Source organism: Stegastes partitus, unplaced genomic scaffold, assembly GCF_000690725.1.
Source record: "Stegastes partitus isolate 25-593 unplaced genomic scaffold, Stegastes_partitus-1.0.2 Scaffold885, whole genome shotgun sequence".
Taxonomy (NCBI): domain Eukaryota; kingdom Metazoa; phylum Chordata; class Actinopteri; family Pomacentridae; genus Stegastes; species Stegastes partitus.
Window position 1 is genome coordinate 129,103 of NW_007578616.1, and position 19,474 is coordinate 148,576.

At 44.5% G+C, this 19,474-nt stretch overlaps 1 protein-coding gene across 1 annotated transcript in view; it reads right to left on the reverse strand.

Moving 5' to 3' along the window:
* drosha (drosha ribonuclease III) overlaps window positions 1-19,474 on the reverse strand; it is a 119,231-nt gene that overhangs the window by 57,192 nt on the left and 42,565 nt on the right. Inside the window, exons 18-23 of the mRNA XM_008293411.1 lie at window positions 14,759-14,897; window positions 13,741-13,801; window positions 13,369-13,428; window positions 9,962-10,061; window positions 6,516-6,618; window positions 98-168 (exon numbers count right to left, since the gene is read on the reverse strand). Of these exons, the coding sequence (XP_008291633.1) occupies window positions 98-168; window positions 6,516-6,618; window positions 9,962-10,061; window positions 13,369-13,428; window positions 13,741-13,801; window positions 14,759-14,897 (534 nt within the window). The remainder of the gene's footprint in view (window positions 1-97; window positions 169-6,515; window positions 6,619-9,961; window positions 10,062-13,368; window positions 13,429-13,740; window positions 13,802-14,758; window positions 14,898-19,474) is intronic.

Consider the following 19,474-nt stretch of genomic DNA (forward strand, 5'->3'; position numbering starts at 1 on the left):
TTTGCACTCTCCCCTTCGCTACTGTAACACCGCACACTTCCCCGCTGTGGGATCAATAAAGTCTTATCTTAATCTTATCTTATATTTTGTCAGTTACCTCGCTGTTGAAAAGCAGTCTACCAAAGAGCTGCCTGGCCTCATCCAAGCCTCCTTCCAAATACACGGCACCTGAAAGGGAAAAACAACACAGTAAAGATGAATGAATACAAATCCAACACAGTGCAGCTTGTTCAGGAGTGTGTGTGTGTGTGTGTTGGTGGAAATCGTACAGGATACTCTCCATAGCATGTGAAATTATCACCCAACCAACACAGACTTGGTGTGAAAAGCAGCAAAGCACCAGTGCATTGATGGTGTAAAAGAAAAAAAAAAAAAATTCTAGCAATTCTGAGGCAATTTCAGACTTCTCTCCTAATGGAAAACTTAAAATTAATTGAACTCGGCAATGAGTTATAATTGCTTTATTAAAAGTAGGAGTGCATTTTTATTGCTTTTTGACGGTGAAATGACCTCGGGCTTCCCGTGCAGATCCACCTCCTGCTCGTCGGGAGAGCAAAAGAAGGAGGAGGAGGAAGGAGAAAGGAAGGAAGGGTTGGTCGCGTCACCACAATGACGATGGAAGTGGCTAAGGTCACGGCAACCTTAAACCTGTGTCGCACTCTCAGTTATGAAAAGACTTGACAAACACATGCAAGCCCACATAAGTACTTCGTGTTCGAGCCCATTCAGCGACGGTGTGGACAAAAGTATAACGTCCTCTTTGTCACCCGCCTACACACACGGACATGACTTATCCGTGCAGATGTCCGCTGAATCCAACTTCAGTTGCGAGGGGGAATACATTTTTTATCTTTTTTTTTTTTTTTGTACAACATGTGCACACGCCGACACACAAAAGAAACAGGACAAAGGAAGAAATTTGATAGAAGATTGGTCCCAGAACGAGGAAGGCTGCTGTCACAGCAAGCAAAGAACAAGACAAGTATTCCAAATTTCCCTCTCTATGGGAATGATATGCAGCCTCTCCAGCTCATTCTGCTGCAGCAGTCGGCTCCTTTTCACAAGTCAACACTCCTTTGTGCGTTGTGTTGTTTTGCTCTTCCACTGTTTCTACGAAAATCAGTGGAACTATCATCGTGCCTTTAAGCTGCATACAACTTCCAACCATCACACTTAGGGTGGCTCATTCAATTTAGAAAGCAATAACCACCTGGCAAATTGGGTATACAATCGTGCGGCGGTTTTTATTATGTGCATAAATGAGCCGGTGGAAATGGGGCGCGGTGCGGTCGCAAGTCTAAATGCGCAAACTGCTTTCATGGACTACATCAAAAACATATGAGGGATTCATCATCTGGGGAGGGAAACTGCTTTCAGATGGCTAACAGGCCATTTACACACATACGCGCACGCACACAGCGAGGATGCAGCCTACATAAGCGAAACCATAAAGAAACACAAACAAACCACCTCGCACAAAGACAAACACGAATGCACTCCCACTCTATCTGCCTTTCATGCCCTTTACTTCTAAACAGAACGGGAAATTACTCACAGCCGTTGCCCAAATGTTCGTAAAATTTGATTAAGCCTGACAACTTTGTCTCACCCAGCAGCCACTTTGGCAAGTAACAGACCCTCATTCATTTGGAGGCCTCTTTACTAATACAAAAATCCAGTTGAGTGGCGAAATAATGAAAGTCGCTTGTAAACGTTGGAGGGCAGCAGCCACCGCGGCCATTAGACTAAAAGTAATTTCCTGCATTGCTTACGACTGTTCAAAATCCGAAACACAATACGGTTATAAATCAATACCTATGAATGCTACGGCCTTCTTCGAGTCCGCCGACACGGCGAGCCACGAAACCGCTCGCAGATGTGCATCAGTGAGTAAACGCCTGTAATCTTGGCATGACGGGGCGAACGTCTCGCTGAGGCTGACCGCAGGAGGCTCTCGAGACGGGAGCGGTTCTGCGCAGGATGTTTCCCGCTAAGCATCAGCGCTGAGATTTGTGGTTTTATCATAATGTGGACCTCAGTTCTAGACGGAGCAGATGTTTCCTCTGGAGACCAGCTGTGGGAGGCTCAGAACTCCCGCTTAAGCGCAACTCTTGAACGTCTTTCAACTACTGTATCGCTCATAATGCATTCATGTGTGTGATCACTGGGGGAGTGGGTGGGGCTGGGAGGCGGCTTTTCTCTTCTTTTTTATGTTCTGATGACACAGCAGATTTGGAAAAGTTCCCCCCAAATGGAGGCCTCAAAGTGGCTGCAATTCAAAGTTTTTGCTTCTTATTAGATTTTTTAAAACTTCTTCCAAGACGAAGGAGAATGTGGGGGTAAGCAGGGAGAAACCAGGAGAGCCGCCAGGGATTTAAAAAGGTATTAAAAATCTCAAAGCAACACCTTTGGTGTCAATCAAAGGGCCCGTGGATGAAGAAACCAAGATATGCAGTTAAGTCTAGCGAGAACATTCTTGACAAGGAGGCTGTCCGTGCAAAAAGTGTGCCCCAAAGCAATCCAATCAAACGCACAACTTGCCGCGATCATTAAACGGAGATCTGTGCTTCGCAGTCCATCCCATCAGCCTGCAAAGTTGCAGCTGACGCCCTGAATACACACTCGGCCCACAAAGACGCCCAGCCGGCTCAACTGGCAATTATATGCTAGCAACTCTCCACAGCTCATCTTGCAGTAGCGTCATGCCCTGGCCAAATCACTCTGCAGTCTCCGAGCTCCGGCACATTCGGCCCGCCGAGTTGTCGACCCTGCCAGCGCAGGAGGCCCACAAGTGAGGCGCACCTGCTCAGAATATACATGAAAAATTTGCGCTGGATTTGCACAAAGGAACACCGCGATCCATCAGCTCACACAAAACCTAATAACAGTGATCAGAGGCTGGAGTTCAACAGCATCTCATTGGATCTGAATATAGTATAAAATCACGTCGTTGTTTTTTTCCATAAATCTCTTTTTGAATGTTTGAAATTTTTAGAAAACCAACTTGACAAATAACTCGGTGTTTGAGGCCTCGGAGGTCAGCGCGCTGAGACGACAGACCGACTGATAAATTAAAAATGTCACCGCGCAAACTTGATGCACATCAGGAGAGAAAACTCCAGGCAAGTTTTCATCCAGCGCTGCGTAGAGAATATCAGTCATGGCCAGAGAAGGCCAGGCCCTAATGAATCTCCACATCTGTCACAAGTCTAATTCAGACAGCCATGCCGACTGTACAGTGTTATGTTTAGGAATAGAATTCCAATGTCTGTGGGCTTTCAGTGACCAATAAAAACCCAGAGTCAGGGGCATATGAAACACCAGCGGCTGACAGTCACATTAATAACCTAGAATGAATTATTCAAAAACGCTCAGGCTCTAATCCATCAAATAATATATTAAGCCGCTCCCTCTCGGCTCAAAGGGGGCTGAAGCGGCAGACGGACACAGAAAAGCAACACATTAAAGGCGGGAAAAAAAATAAATAAAACAAACAAAAAAAACAAAAACATGAAAATAGAATTTGCGACAAAGGCAGGCTGAGTGCGTCGTAGCATCACACGTCTTAGTTTTCAAAAAAAATATATAAAAATGAGGCTCGGAGCGAAGGGGTGAGATGGAGAAACAAAAAAAAAAAAAAAAGAGAGAGAGAGAGAGAGAAACCCACTCCACCACTGCAATTAACAAAGGGAGCAGCACTCACTCAGTGAATACACCGGGTGCATTGTGTATGAATCTGATATTCAGCAAGTGAGAGATAATCCTTTCTCTCCGTTCTTTTAATAGGAAGAGCTTAGAGAGGGGCCTCACAAAGGTTCACCATCTGTATCCCCCATGGCTGCTGGCAGCGTATAATCCACAGATCAACTGTACAAGGAAATTAGGGCCATAAAAAAAACAGAGTGGGGCCCCTCTTTTCTTCTTCTTCTCTGGATCCTTTTTCAAACAGTTTTTTTTTTTGTCGGGCGGCGGGAGGAAGGAAGGAAGCGGCGTGGCTTATCAGCAACGAAGGACCTGAGAGGGAGACGGGAGGGCAACAGGCGTGCGAGAAGAGTTTCTATGAATAAGCGGAGAAAGTGGTTTCCTCTAAAGAGGTAAAGTGGGCAGGAGCTGAAGCAAAGAGGGAGAGGGTGAGGAGGAGGAGGAGAGAGGAGCAAAGGGGGGAGGAGGTGGTACAGAATGGGAGGGAGGCGCGCAGGCCAAAAGAGCCCAAATGAGAATGGCCCACTCCGGCAGAAGTTAATGACAGGGGATCAGAAAAGCAAGATTTCTATTCAACACTTTGAATTATTCAGGGTTGCAGGGCACCTATTTGCATTGCAGATGCCTTTGCTTTCCATTCCTCCGCAGCTCTTCTCTCCATTCTCCTCCTCTCTCTTCCCTTTTTTTTTTTTTTTTTTCCTCCTTCCTCTCTCTGTGTCTCGAGCAAGAGAATGGCCCTGCCTCAGGGTTAGGAGATAGACACATTCTCGGCTCGGCGCAGAGAAAGCTTCGCCCATGCAAAGCAGGAGATTATCTGCCATTTCCAACACAGCCCAGGTTCAACGGTCACCGCGGCAGAGAAACAAATAAAACAAAGGTCAGAAAACATGCATAGTAAGCCGTTAAAGCTATCTGCCGGGGCCTTGGAAATATTATGAGCGTGTCATATTCCATCACAGCTTTCGAAAAAGGAGACGGGGAGGGGGGAAGCGTACGGAAAGGAAGCCGTTCGAATTCAGTGGAGGTTGTTAAAAAGAGAGGAGGAAAGAAAAAAAAAGATGTTAAAAAAAAAAATCAATAAATGATGGTAACTTGAGACAACAAGGCAGCGACACATCTGCACGTCTGGCGGTTTGACGTCTCTGTCGCGGGCGAAAGTGACGGCGTAGCATCCCAAATGTGCGAGCGAGTTGGAGAGGAAGCGCTCGGCTCGGCGGAGGGGGGAGTCGCAAAGGGCTGCAGGAGGGAGGGAAGGAAGGAAAGAAGGGAGGAAGGGAGGAAGGAAGGAAGGGAGGAGGCGGAGATGACAGAGTGACAGCATGACTCATCATCTGTGTGGCACATCTTTCACCTAATAACACCCAAACTCTGGATCACAGGGGGGGGAGAACAGAGAGAGACGGAGGCACGCAAAGGGACATAAAGAGTAAGTCGGAGACAGGGGAGGGTGGAGACAGATAGACTGCTCGACAACAAGGTCTTAAAGGAGGCGTTTGAGCTAAAAAAACCCGAAATGAAGATGACAAAAGGCTCGGTGAGAGAAGAGAGGCAACATCAGACGGCATTCTCGATGCAAGCGACTTTGAGTGTCTTGGATTTGTGTGTACGTACCCCTCAGCATGTGTCTGCGCCGGAGCTGGGAAGTGGAGAGGAGGAGGAGGAGGAGGAGGAGGGTGATATTTTTGAATCCAAAAAACCCATCACCACGGGGTGCTCTCTGACAGCAAATTTTCTCACAGGTTCCTTTGTAACAGGAACCCTGTTTATTCATCACTTTTATTAAGTTGAAATGTGAGATAGGAGGAGGAGGGAGTGCTAGAGAGCGGTGTCGTGGCCTCGGATGTGCGCCGCAATGAGGCGGCGACAGCCACAGGACAGAATAGATTACGACTTTGTCTCCGCCGATAATGAACCCGTTACAAGTATGGGGGCCCCGGGGCCAACAGGGGGCCGCGGTGCCAGTCAGCACTTTCCCCCCGCTGCCGCCGCTCGTCGTGCGCTGCTGCTGCTGCTGCTGTTTTTTTTTTTTTTTTTTTCTGGCGAGGAGGGAGGGAGGGAGGAGGCGAGGAAGATCTCTTTAAAGCCACCCACTTTCTGTATCTATCATCGGGGGAGCGTGGAGATGGCTGAACTGGTTCAATCAAGATGGTGATAAGATGAGGAAAGCTGCCGACTCTGCAGCTCTCCAGGAGTGAAGCTTAGCCACGGGGTTGGATGAAGAGAGGGTCCCCGCCGAAGAGACTTTTTTTTTCTCCCTCCTATATTTTGAGTGTGTGGTTTCCAGCTGCAGGATCCTAATCACTGCACAAACCGAGCTGCGAGCGAGACGAACAGCGAGCTTGTGTATGTGTTTGGTGGGCAAAGCAGAGCGGGGCTCGGGGGGATTGCCTGTCCAGCCAGAGGTCAAACGACGTCTCTGGAGATCGATAAAGCTGCGTAATGCTTCCAGAGGCCTAATGGGGGATCCAGCGCAGCTATTTACGCAGCTTAACCCGCACCCGAGCCCGAATTACACCGTGAAGAGATTCCATTTAAGTCGGCAGGTGATTTAAACACATTAAAAGCAATGAAAATATCTATAAACTGCAAAGTCCACTTGACTAAAACTAGAGCATTAAACCAAACCCCCACCCCCCCTGCTGTGTTTATAAGAACAGAGAGACGGTATTTGTTTTCAGCGTATGTAAATCTAGCCTTTTAGGAATAGATTTACATATTTAGTTCACTCAAAATGCATCCCTGTTTTGTGTTTTTTTTTTGTTTTCGACTGTCGTCCCCGCTTCTATCTGGGCCTCGGCGGGGGGGAATCTCACCGATGAGAGCCTCGAAGCAGTTGGCCATGGCGTGTCGCAAGTCCGATTCCCGGCACAGATCTGGTCCGTGAGCGTAGAGCATGAAGCGGTCCAACTCCAGCTTCTGTTAAAAAAAAAAAAAGACAAACACACTGATATCAGTCCACCTCAGTCACAGATAAAGAGAAGCAATTTTTTCTCCTTTTTTGGGGAGTATAGCACATTTTCATAGGCTCTCTACGGAAAACCGGCGTTAAATGTTGCAACAAAAAAAAAACTCGAGGGAAACGAAAAAGATTGCCTGACCTTGCTGGAAAAGGTTCTACTTCATGGCACTGACAGATGTGCTCATGTGTTGTCCAGCTGTGGCGTGATGCACTAAGCCGGCGACGGGGAGGACGGCGTTCACACATGTGCACACGACATAACACACAAACACACACACACACACACAGGCAGGGACACGCGAGATAATCCCAAGATAAAATGTGGAATAGCGCAGCGGTGACCTTCATTCGCGCTGAAAAGTAGCTCTTTCACTTGTAAGCTACTTTTCACAATAGCGCACGTTACAGCGCCGCGAACGTGCACGACGGGAGGAACGAGCTTCGAGCTGCAGCATCCGGAGCTGACACTCATCACTGGGACTTTAAACACAGTTAAGCCCAAAAGTACTCCTATTAAAAGCCACATTTTAAATCAACAGTGAATTTTTTTATTTGACCAAAGTGCATTTTCTGGCTGGAAATGATTGAAACAAGTGCTAAAAGATGATAAGATAATATTTTAGTGATTTTAATGATGGATTTTTAACTATTTCTATGTTTAAAAAATGTACAAAATTCTTCTTTTCATTCTCAGTAATTGATAGAAAACCATTTATTTGCCGTCACATCAATCAATCAGTTTCCTGCATGTCTTCGCTGGGATTTGGGATGACCAATGGGATGACCAATTTTGTTGCAAATCACAATCACAATGAAGATATCTACTTTATTCTCCAAGCCTTAGACGTCGAAAGATTCTTCGCCATCACTCTGGTCTTCAGTTCCTCCACAGATGCTCTAAAGGATTCGGGTCTGGACTCTAAAATGCTTAAATTCCTTTCATTTAACCATTTCTTGACCACTTTGGTTGCTTATTTCTAATTATTGATTTGTTTGAAGGAACAATGCTGCCTAAAGCCAAGAGTTTTCTGCAGACTTCCTGAAGTTTTCCTCCAGAATCTTGATGTCATCCCGTTGTTTACCAAAAAAAAAAGCCGTCTAATGCGTCACGTTCCAACCATCATTCTTGACTTTGGGGACAGAGTTCTTGAGGTTGAACTCGTCTCCTTTCCTTTTTCGAATCAAAAGCCCCGTCCCTTTGTCCAAACAACTCCATTTTCATCTCATCCGGCCGCTGAATTGGTGACCGATTGCTTTCCTCTTTGTCCGGGGGAGCTTTTGGGGCGTCTGTCTCGGACAAGTGGAGTCCTAATTGGTTGGCGTTGATGAAAACCAGGCCTCTTCAGTGTCTGATTGACATGTTGGGTCCAGAATTGCTCGGATTCATTAGTATGGTCTTGGGGCTGAGCCTTGGGTTCTTTTCGACCAATTACGCCGGTTGAGGGGTCGCTTTCGTCGTCCTAGCATGCCCTTTGAGATTCTACAGCGTGGAACTCCTTGTACTTCCTGATTATACTTCCCATTGTGGCCACTGGTACTTGAAAACACTTGATGCAGCTTTATGGCTTCCTCCGTTTTGTGAGCAGCCACAATGTGTTCTCTCTCACTGATGAACGCTGAACAGCCAGCTTACTAAGCGTTTTGATTGACTTGTGATTGACTAGTAACGGACTAGAGAACTACGGCACCAGCTGTTCTAAATGTTCTAAATTTCTAAAGTGTACAAACACACAGTTCAAATTACCAGAAACATTCAGAATGATATAGAAGCTGCATTTCTTTCAAAAGTTTGGAAGGTTTTTACAGCAAAAACAGTTCTACAAACAGCTAAAATTCACTATTAACGTCTAAATTAGTGCCTTTTGTCACTTGTTTATGTCATTTCCAGTCCAAATAAACGCATTAATCGAATAAAAAATAACTATAAATCAAAATATGGCTCAATTCATCCTAATTAAATAAACAGTAAATCTATTTATAAAGGCTTAATCCAGTACAGTGTTGTGTGTCTACTTGGATGTAACTTCCCTGATGTAATATAGTCATTAACCAACAGGATTACTAAAGTGCTGGATGCTTCTAGGGTTTTCTTCATTCTACTTCCAATACTGCATTGACATTTTCTTAATTGTTTTGGAAGTTTTTTTTCTTGTCGTTAAACTTTGGTTGATCCAAGAGCAAGTTGGCGAAGGCCTTAAAAAAAAGCAAATAAACTTTGGTGAAGGCTCAAAAGATTTGCCTAAAAACACTGGAGCTCGACTTTTATGTTGGTTGAAACTGTGTGTGAGAATAAATTAGGGCATCAAAAATAATAATCTGCATAAGCTGCATTAAATGTAAATCAGTGCTGCAATGTGTGGGACTGTGGGTCAGCGAAACTTTCTGCAACTATTTCTCTGAGCCAAGCCAAAATTAGCCCAACTTGACTTTACTGGCAAAGCACCACAGACGAATACCCAACAAAAAACAGTCAGGGTGCTATTTAATTATGGCTGATAACTGCTGGTGGTATCCCACCCCCCGTGACTGCACACACACACAAATTAAATCACAATTCATAAATACTCCAACTCAGAGGGAACCCGTTCTGACTTTTAAGCCTTCCGAGTGAAGTGGTGGATTGTGCCGTCGCTCGCTGAAGATATTTTTTGAAAGATAATTGCGAGTGTTCTTGAGCAGACGGCTTTAGAGGAGCCCTGGTAAACAACTTGGCAACGCTGAACACTGTATCACACTCACTTTACCGTGAGCGGCAAATTGAAACAAGCCAAACTGCTACACAGCACTAATGCAGATTCGGGCGGCTGCATCTTTGTATTCAGCGGGGAGCGACATGAAAGATTGAAGTTTTTAATTGCTTTCTCCACATCACGGGACGATTATTGTTGTGTTCTTTACAAACGTGCCAGTGAGTGCGGCTTGGCTCTACGACGCTGCCAGCGAGAGGGAGAAGGAGGGAAGCGAAGGGGGCCTAGTGATAACAGGAACTGGAGAGTGTTTCAGGAAGACCTCTAGGGGCCCACTGGGACCCCAGCCGCACTAGTCTAGTCCTCAAAACAACAACCTTTTAACTCCAATTACAAACCTGAGGGGGCAAGAAAAAAAAAAGAAAATACGGGTAAGGATGGCAGCGAGACAAAATTACTCTTTTCCCCTGTGCCCACTTATAAAGAAGCAAAGTCATAACGGCAAAGACAGGAAACAATAACACCGTCTCAAACATGTTCTCCTGTCAGTTCGTACCGTTTCTTGACCTGCGCAGGAAGGACTTGTTATGAGTTGCTGGGGGCGTTTTTTTACCTTCGCTAGCATGGCCAGGTGCTGGTTCTGGACGATGGCGGTTCTGTAGGTGGCCAGGCCGCCCTCCTCCAGACTGGGGAAAAGGTAGTAGAGGTGGACGCTGTGGACGCAGAACACATCGAATACAGACTGGATGAAGAAGATTTCATAGTGTGTAAACATTTGTGATCCACGTTGGTTGGACATCTCATCTGAAACCTGCACGTCGCCTGAAAGTTACCCTTCGAACCAGCAAAAACAAGAATGTCGGCCTGGGTGATGAAATGACAGCGATATCTACCATCGGAACGCCCAAATTACACCATTTATCAGAACCAGAAACTGAAAAGAATCAGCAGCTTCTCATCTCTGCATCATCTCCGAATAGGTTTTTTTTTTTTACTAAAATATGAGCTTAAATCATGACATTTAATTAAAATCGCAATTAACAGCAATAAAAATTAATTGTACGATTTTTTTTTAATCACTCATCAAATGACACCATTTATTAGAACCAGAAACGAAGAAAACACGAAGAATCATCAGATTTTTTTCACTTTATAAATTGTTCTATGAGCTTGTTTTGAAGGTGCTTTTATTGCTCCCGTCTCATTTTTACTCACTATGGGTTCATTTTTACTGCAATATAACATAGCTTACACACTTAATAACATGAAGCCTCAGAGTTTCTGCAGGTTTCATGACGACAAAGTTGAAAGAGTTGTTTTTTGGGCCCTGTTGTCCACTTTAGGTCACATTTTTCCTCACTGTGGGTTCATTTTTCACTGCAGTATAAAGTCCTGCACCTCTATGGAAACAGCACAACCATAACTAGAGGTAGAGAGAACTCAAAAATGTATTTTCTTACCTTTTTGTTTGTTTCTATAATTACCTGCTATCTGTACTGATTAAACACTGGCTGCAGTTCAACCAAAAAAGCGGGACTGTTTGATGCAGCTGAGTCAGTTATAGCTTCTTAGTTGTGTTGACAAGTGCAGATTTTTGATGCTGTTTAACAGAATCTAGGGCAAATAGTTTATTTTTGGCAAATTTTTTAAATGAGATGTAAATTAAATGGATTTTAATTAAATATCTTGATATTAAAGCGCATATTTGGTTAATTTTTTCAATCAAAGTCACACATGATGAGCTCAAGAAGTGTTGGAAAGTCAAAAATCTAAAGAATTTTTCAGTTTTTACAGTTTCTAGCTCTGATAAATGAGGTGTTTTGAAGGTTTTTTCAAAATAAAATACCTTTAAAACCCATGAGGTCATTCTTTTATCCCCATTTATTTTCTGTTATGACTGAGAAGTTATTTATTTTAGTGTTTTTTCATGGGTAACATAGCACCTTGGTGAAATAAACCATTTTTTCTGCTAGCCTTCACAAGAGCACATCTTTAAAAACAAATCAATATTTATCGATTATTGAGCAATATCCCCCAGCCCTATGAGAAAGTCCAATCAGGACGAATGGGTCTACAACGGTGCAAAATGTACAGTCAGGTGGAAACTGTTGGACACTTGCTTTCACCTTGCATTAGCCAAATTCTTCAAGACCATCTAATTAATGTTCCAGAGATTTTCCAGCCTTTCCAGGTCCGTGTTGGAACCCAGAAATGGCCGCAGACGCTTCAGTGGTTCCACAGCTGGGTTCCGGGCGAGCAGGTTCCATTTTCATTACGGTCCAGTGTCTCCCTAACCGCGGCGTGTCATTTGATTTCATTTGAATTAAAACAGGCCATTTAATTCAGTCATTTCTAATCAATGCAAAGGGAGGAAAGCAGGTGGCGTTCTGTTTTCCAAATTCGCCAGAGGTCTATTTGTCAGGGTATTGTGATCTTAGTGTGAAAACAAAACACTTGGAATTAATAAAAACCACTCGCTGTAATGGAAAATAATTAGAGGGGAGACACTTGGTTTGCTAGTCAAAGTGTCAGTCAGACAAATGGGGCTAACTGGTGCAAAAAAACCCACCACTTTCCACTTAAATTTGATAGAAAATAACCTTTAGCCAACATAAAATAACTCTGCTTGTTATCCTCGTGTGTTCTGCGTCACCGATTCCTAAACTTTGCGGCTGGAAAAGTAAAGCAAACGGCTTCCAGTCGGCCTTTCCGATCATTTATAGTTAATAATTGTGACTAATTTAAGCACATACCTTAGCTTAAGTAACCCCTTCTGATGAAATATTTGCTTTTTCCTGTAGAAGGATCACAAATATTGCATGCCGACTTATGCTTTTACATCATCTGCTGACCCCTTTAGCAAAAAAAAAAAAAATAAAAAAAAAATCATCCAGTGGCTCCCCTCTGTTCAACACCAACTCCCTGTGTTGGGGGCTATTCAGATGTGCAAAATATTCTGTTGGCTGGACAGCAGAGGCACAGATAGCCTCCAAGGGCAGCGCGCACTGGAGGTGCACAAGGCAGTTGGCTGGATCTGCTGTACCCATTTAACTGGACAAGAGGCTGATAAATAATTCAGAGGGCCAGCGCGTAGGCCAAGCATGTCTCGTCAGACGCTAACAATCAAAGAAGGAAGGCAGAGATAGAAGAAAGAGGGGGGGAAGGAGAAGGAGAAGGAGGGAAAACATGCCCAGAGATATCCAGAGAAACAGAGGCTAACCGCCGTCTTTGGAACACTGTTTTTGTTGCATAAGGAGCCCAAGCAGTGTCCTGTGTACCCCGGTGTCAGTTCCTATTAAGGTTTAATCCTGTTCCTGAATGTTGTGGAAGTGGTAGCGCAGTAGTAGTAGTTGAAGTTATGCTGTCGGGCGAATGGAGAGTCTGATAAAAAAAATAAAAAAGTGCTCTCCACTCGCTGTAACCCGCATGTAAGCGAGTGAACACCTTTTTGTGGTGTGTGCTAGGCGCTTCCACCGGCGGTACTGTGAGCGTACGCAGGTGGGCAGCTACCTGAGATTAATAATAGCTATATATAATTAGCAGTGTGCTTAGGTAAGTGCCGGGCAGCAGCGGTCCGCGCTCACCTGGGAGTCAATAACACAGTCAGCATTCCAGACAGCAATTCCAGACAGCTAATTGCAAGTTGTCATGGAGAATTTCAGGCTGTTAAAATAAGGTGGGAGACGGGGGTGAGGGGGTAAAGCTGGAGAGGGGGGGAGGGGGGAGGTGGAGGGAGGATTACATCCCAGTTCCAATTACCAGTAAATCACTGTCTTGAATGAGTCGAAAGTATGGGAGAGGAGCGTGATTGTGACAGACGGGAGGAGGAGGAGGAGGAGGAGGAGGAGGATGGATGTAGACAATGAGAAGAAATGGAGGGAGAGGGGTGAGAGAAGGAGCGAAGGAGGGAGGTAGAGACGGGGAAAAAAAAAAAAAGGAAAGGAGAAAAAAGAAAAAGGCCGATAGTGTTGCAGTCGGCTTCAATTAGTGCTCGCGTCTATCAAAGATGCGCTTTCTCACCTGGTGAGGAACTCGACAACAGCATCGCCCAGGAACTCCAGTCTCTCGTTGTGATTGATCCTAGGGTAGTGTGGGAGGCAGGGAGGGAGGGAGGAGATGAGAGGACAGTTGAGGAAGTAGCAAGGAAGACAGACACACTCTGCTCACTTGATCGGCGCTCTGAGAATAACGGCGGCTCACGTTCAATAATAAGCAGTCGTTGCCCTTAAAATTAGCTCATTTCATTTCCCCTGAGATATCCCTTCCTTTCACAGTTAAAGTTAATTTTCTTGTCAGCGGGCCTGCCGGGTATATTAATCACAAGAATCGTCCCTTTGATTGCTCCTGTGGTCAGCGATAGCATGAACAGATATGTGCCGGCGGGCAGCCTACCTGGACGGGGAGGGGTCATCCTGCCCCAGACGAGACATGATGTTAATCAATGTGTTGATTCCTGAGAAAGAAAGAAAAATCCCCAGGGAGGAAAGGTTAGAGCCCACGACGGACACACTGGTCATTTGACAAGGACTGGAGATAGAGAGAGCAGAAACAAGACAGGGAGCGAGTAGCTGTGCCTCCATTACACTATTTTAAGCACAATTTTGAAGCATCGGATTTGAAATAGTTGAAATAATTGGGACTCAGTTGAGGTGGTTTAGGGACTTTTTTCGAATAAATCCCAACCAAACAAACCATTAACACACATGACTGATGTCTCGTCTTGGCCCTTCAGACAACATGAAACGCGGTCGATACCAGCCGACACCAAAGATTAATTACAACTTTCCCGATTTAAAACAACTCCCGAACACTTATCTCCATTTGTGTCTTGTAGATGCCAAAGTTTGGTTTGTCTTCTCTTCTTCTTTGAGGTTTTTTTTTGTTTTTTTTAGCAGCTGGCAAACAGCTGGTTTGGTTTCAGCTTCTTCTGCTCTGTTTGTTACACAGTTATGTGTATTATAACCTACACCGCCACCTTCTGGTGATGCTACGCAGCTGCATTGATTCGCTCCAAAGCAGTTAATGGAAACAAGCCAAATCATGTGGCTGCACTTTAGTAGTATTCTTCTATAAGGGTTAAAGAAATGCTTTCTTGTTTGTTTTTCTTCAAACCATTTACTTGGGCGCAGCTTAGCAAAAAAGTGCGGCTCCGGTGTTTGGGTGGAATTGTTGTGGCGGAGCAACTGCATGAAAGTGCACAATCCAAACCATCAGCAGAACCTGAAATATTATTAAATTGCCAGGTCCAAACCCGTAGTCTACATCTAGTAAGTCAGACTAACGGAAACAAGCCGAATTCGCGTTTTTCATTTCACAACAACTTCACTTCAGATTAGCTTTAAAATGAGACGGGAACACAGCTCGTGGAATAAAGAGACAAAAAAGAGCAGACATGATAGTAAAGACCCACCCTTCTTCCTCATGTACATGTGGTGGACCTTCCTGTCTCCGTATTTCGGCTGGCGGATGCCGCAGTTGGACAGCGAGTTGCGGGCATGATCGGGATTCATGCCAAAGTTGAGGTGGTGACTGGGGTGAGTCATGGCCAGCTAAGAGAGAGAATTAGCAAAAAGAGGTAACTTAAACACATAGTAAGTGATTTCTGCAGCTTTGGGGATTTAAATCAAGGCAAAAACACCCCATGTTTTATCTGCTAACATCTACTTCTGCTGGACAGCGTCAATCAAATTAGATGTTTTTGTAACATTTAAACAAAGTTGAGAAGTTGGATCACCAACAAGAAGTGTAAAAATGCAAGAAAATATTGGACTTACGCACATAAAAGTAGAACAAACATCATAGCAGGGCAAATTCCAGACTGGAATTGTAATGCTAGCCAAAAGAAAAGCTAAATTAAAGCATAAATAAAGACATTTAGGCGAAGTTTTGCGTTTGAAGTTTGTGTTATTCTGAATTTTGACACCAAAATGCTATCTCTATTGTTACTGCTGATCATTATCTGTATCGGCTGTGATAAAGCTGTATTGGTAACCTCCAATCATTCAGTAAGACCCATTGCGTGCCTCGTTCTCCTGTCAGTTTAATAGGCTATTATCCGTTCTTTCAGCAACAACGGAGGAAACCAGCGAACTCCAAACTGCTCCATTTGAAAGCATCTTTGATTCTGCACAACAGACGGCAAAATGGTGGACGAAACTGGCCAATTGTGTGAACTGGCAAACGCATTCCGGTCGCATTTTGTTCGTCATCAAACTAGCTCTGCAACACAGCTGAGGATTAGGACACACGGGTGGCTTTTGAACCGAGTAAACGACATGTTTCTTCACATCTGTTTGAACTTTATTATTTGCAAAAGCAACATCCAGCTAAAAAAAAACACCACCCGACAACCTGGTATGTTATTAGAGAAAGGCGTCTTGCCTGTGTGGCATTCTCTCTCTCGTTCCACCTCTTCACATCTGCTTTCCAGCACCCATTCAGACGCTAAAATAAAAGCCACTAATTCCCATTAGCAGTCTCATTTACCTAATTTTCACACTTCTTCAGATGTAGTCGAAACGCAAACAGGAAAAGCACCAAAGAGGCTTTTAGTTCCTGAGTTTAAACCCTGCGGCTGCTTCGGTCCTGGGACTCGGTTCGCAGCCACAAAGGCCCATTAGTGTACACAGTGAGCAACAAAAGCCAAACTGACAGTATTAGACATCAGCAACGTGGCCTAACCTCAGGCCCGGTGAAAAATCCTCCAAAGAGGCTGATCCGGTTCCTTTTCCCTTTCGGACTAAGACTGACTAATTGACTAATTGACTAATGGTAGCACCGGAAAATCGGTCTAATAATGTTGGATCAGCAAGCGCTCAAAGGAAAAAAAAGAGGCGAGGGAGCTCGTGCTTAGGTGAGCCGCCGAGATGGAGAGTCCCTCGTCTTTGTCGCAGCCAAAGTTGTTTGTATGAAAATTAATGACTTAAACTTTCAAACCCGTAACGAGAGCCAAAAGTGGGAATTTAAGGTGAAATAACCCTGAAGGAAACGCATTAGTCGGCATTCAGCTTTGTTTGAAAAGGAGGACAAAAACTGCTGTGCCTAGAAAGACTGCCGCGGCTCAACATCTCAAAACTCGCTGAGGGAAGAAAAAGGGAAAGAGATAGGGCTCAGTAGGATATGTCAAGCCTTTATCAATCTTACATTAGGAGAATGTTAATCTCAGCCAAAAAAAAAAAATAAAAAAATCCAACTACTCTCCCCCCCCTGGGCTTGCTTTTCAAAATGCTTGTCTCCTTTCAGCCAACTTCAAATCAATTTCAAGCTCCAATGAGATATATATGTAAAACGTTAACAGAGAGGTTTCAATATTTATAGTTGCTCAAGAGGCCTTCAGCTTTGTAGCCTTGAACACAGAAATGACAAATTCAACAGCAATTGTATCCTTTTTTTTTCTCCCCCCGTCTTTCCTGTGGTTAAGAGGAACAGCATTTTTGAGGGGTGGGGAGGAAAGCTAGTTATTTGACATGACACAAGCGGAAATCTAGAAATTCTCAGCGCCGGGTTGACAGTTTGGTTAAAAAAAAAACAACAACATACAAATAAAAACAACAACCGCATTCCACTTCCAATCTCAACTCCCCCATTGTGCGATGTCAGACACAAGTCAATGACTACAGAGTTGGGTACTCTAAAGGAAACGCATCAAGCGAAATACATCGGCTTGTTCTGTAAAAAAAACTACAGGTCCCTCGCAGTTAAAGCCCCAACATCCAACAACAGCGTCGGCTTTTAAAGCTGTACACGCGCACGGGATTGACGTCTGCAACTGTTCCTGTCAACATAATGGCTGCGCAAAGCGTCTGAGTGATTCGGATTTAGTGATCACTGCCTCGGCTGCTGCTCGACCGCCTTTGGCTAAACGGAAACAAACATCATCGCTCAGAGGAGGGCGGCGGACTTCGCCGGTGCGCTCCGGCCTGCTTGGCAAACAATGCAATCGCGGTGTGGAACGTTATTTAATGCAGCGCACTGGTAAAAAAAATCAGTATTCTGGGGTAGAAAGAACAGCTTGGGATCCCTTAGCATGTTTTAATAATCAATCTACTGCTTTTTAATGTAAATGATATGGAGTTCACTTGTAACAAGATAGAAAAAAGCTTGCCTTTACATTGCCCTTAGGATCTTAAAAAAAAAGTCAAGGCTTCAGCGAAGTTCTTCAGCCTATTAGAAATATAAATATAATACGCTATCGCATTAGCAACGGCCAGCAAAGTTCTGCATGGTCAAAGTTCGGATTTCTGCTCACGTCATCATGTTCTTGTTGAAATTTTAAGACATGCAGGACACTTTGCCGGCTTCATCAACCTGTTAAAGTGACTGCATTCGCTCATACGCGATATTTGTCAAACATACGAGATTTGACATCAAGTTGGCCCGACGAAATCCAAAGTACTGGACGCAGCAAACATTAAATAAACTAGAATAATCTCTTCCCAACAGTGTGATATCAGAGCAGTCCTCACAGCTCATCTACATCACTTGTTCCTTGTAGTTAGCCTTAATCCAGCTGCAGAAATCCACAAATTCTGTTGCAGCAACTTCATCAGTCCAGGAAATCTGTCAGCGTCATCAATATCACTTTAGTTTGAATGTTGTTGGAAGCATGTAAGTCCTGCTGCTCCTGCATGAGAACCGGAAGACGTTCAGCTCCCGGTATGTGTTAGCATTTGTAGGGTTAGCCTCAGCAAACTCGACAGACAACTTTTTTCGGAAGTTGATGCTCCAGAGTTCATCAAGACGACTGCTACAGTTAGCAATTAGTCAGAAAGGAGGTGCAGCTGGTTTATGCAACACTTTACTCCATCTCAGTGCAAACCTACAATACATGTTTATCTCTGGTCTTCTAGTGCATTGGTTCTGATATCTTTAAATAAGTAAAATATTAATGGTATTAAATCACATAATCATGACCATCCTTAACACAAACTGCTCCACTTCTTGTGTTATGTCTCTTTAGTTTAGTCCATGTGGCCACCTACACTATCATCACTTTGTTTTGAACGAGTGGAAATCAGCATCACAACACACTGTACTCATGTGTGCCACCGCTGTACACTTCTACCACCCAGTACTCCGTATTTAAGACTAACGTAGCCATGTCTTGTACTACTGGTATAATAATCCTAAGTAATGTGTGACATTGATACTTTTCTTTGGTAAAATAAAGAAACACTCATACAAGCAAATATTCAAGGCCTGTGAAATGGCATTCAGGGCCGAGCTGCTGGAAACAGACGGACACCTCAATCACATGGGTCGGAACGCATCGCCATGAATAGCAAAGCAAATAAAATACCCCGGTACACAGAGGCACGCTCGCATTCATGGGGGCACACAAACAAAAGCAAGCAATATCAGAGCCGGGGCCGAGGACTTGTACGGTTAAATTATTGAGATGCTCTGTGATGCCTCTCGTTCTGTCAGCATGGGTCAAAAGTGAGGAACGGGGATGAAGCAACAGGGGGCGGGTAGGATTATGAGGGTCTGGTGGATGTGGGGATGCGGGAGCATGTGGCGACCGCGAACACATGTCTCTCCAACCCCACCCCACCTCCCCTAATGTCTAAATGTTAAATGTTTAACAGGGTGGCTCTCAGAAGAGGAGCTTCAAAGGGCCGTGGCTCCACTGCAGCCAGGCGGGGGGAAGTGCCGGGTGCAGAGGCTGCCGCTCTCAGGCTGGGTTTTTGTCAGTTGCCTCATGCCAGCATCACATTGTCATTCTCTGCTGCAATAACAGGTATGTAGCTGCACAGAGAATCAAATGATGTCCTCCCGGCTTTGCCAGCAGAGTAAAGCACAGTGATTATACATTTACAACATATGTTCTGCTTGTAATCTTGATTCACAGATACGCTTCCATTAAACATTACAGGGAGCGAGCTGGAAACAAGCATTGATTCTGTACAGACCCACCCAGCTCTCCGGTTTCCCAGACGATCAGCTGCTTTCATCTCTTATGAAAAAAAAAGGGAAATAAATTCTCATTCCCTTAATGGGAGCACGGCTCATTACCCTTCATTGCTAGAACAAAATCTCCAAATTCTGAAATACAGATGTCTCAAACCAAGACTGACCACCAACGTCCTGCTCCTCTGCAGACACCGCGGCCTTCGCTTCGACTGTA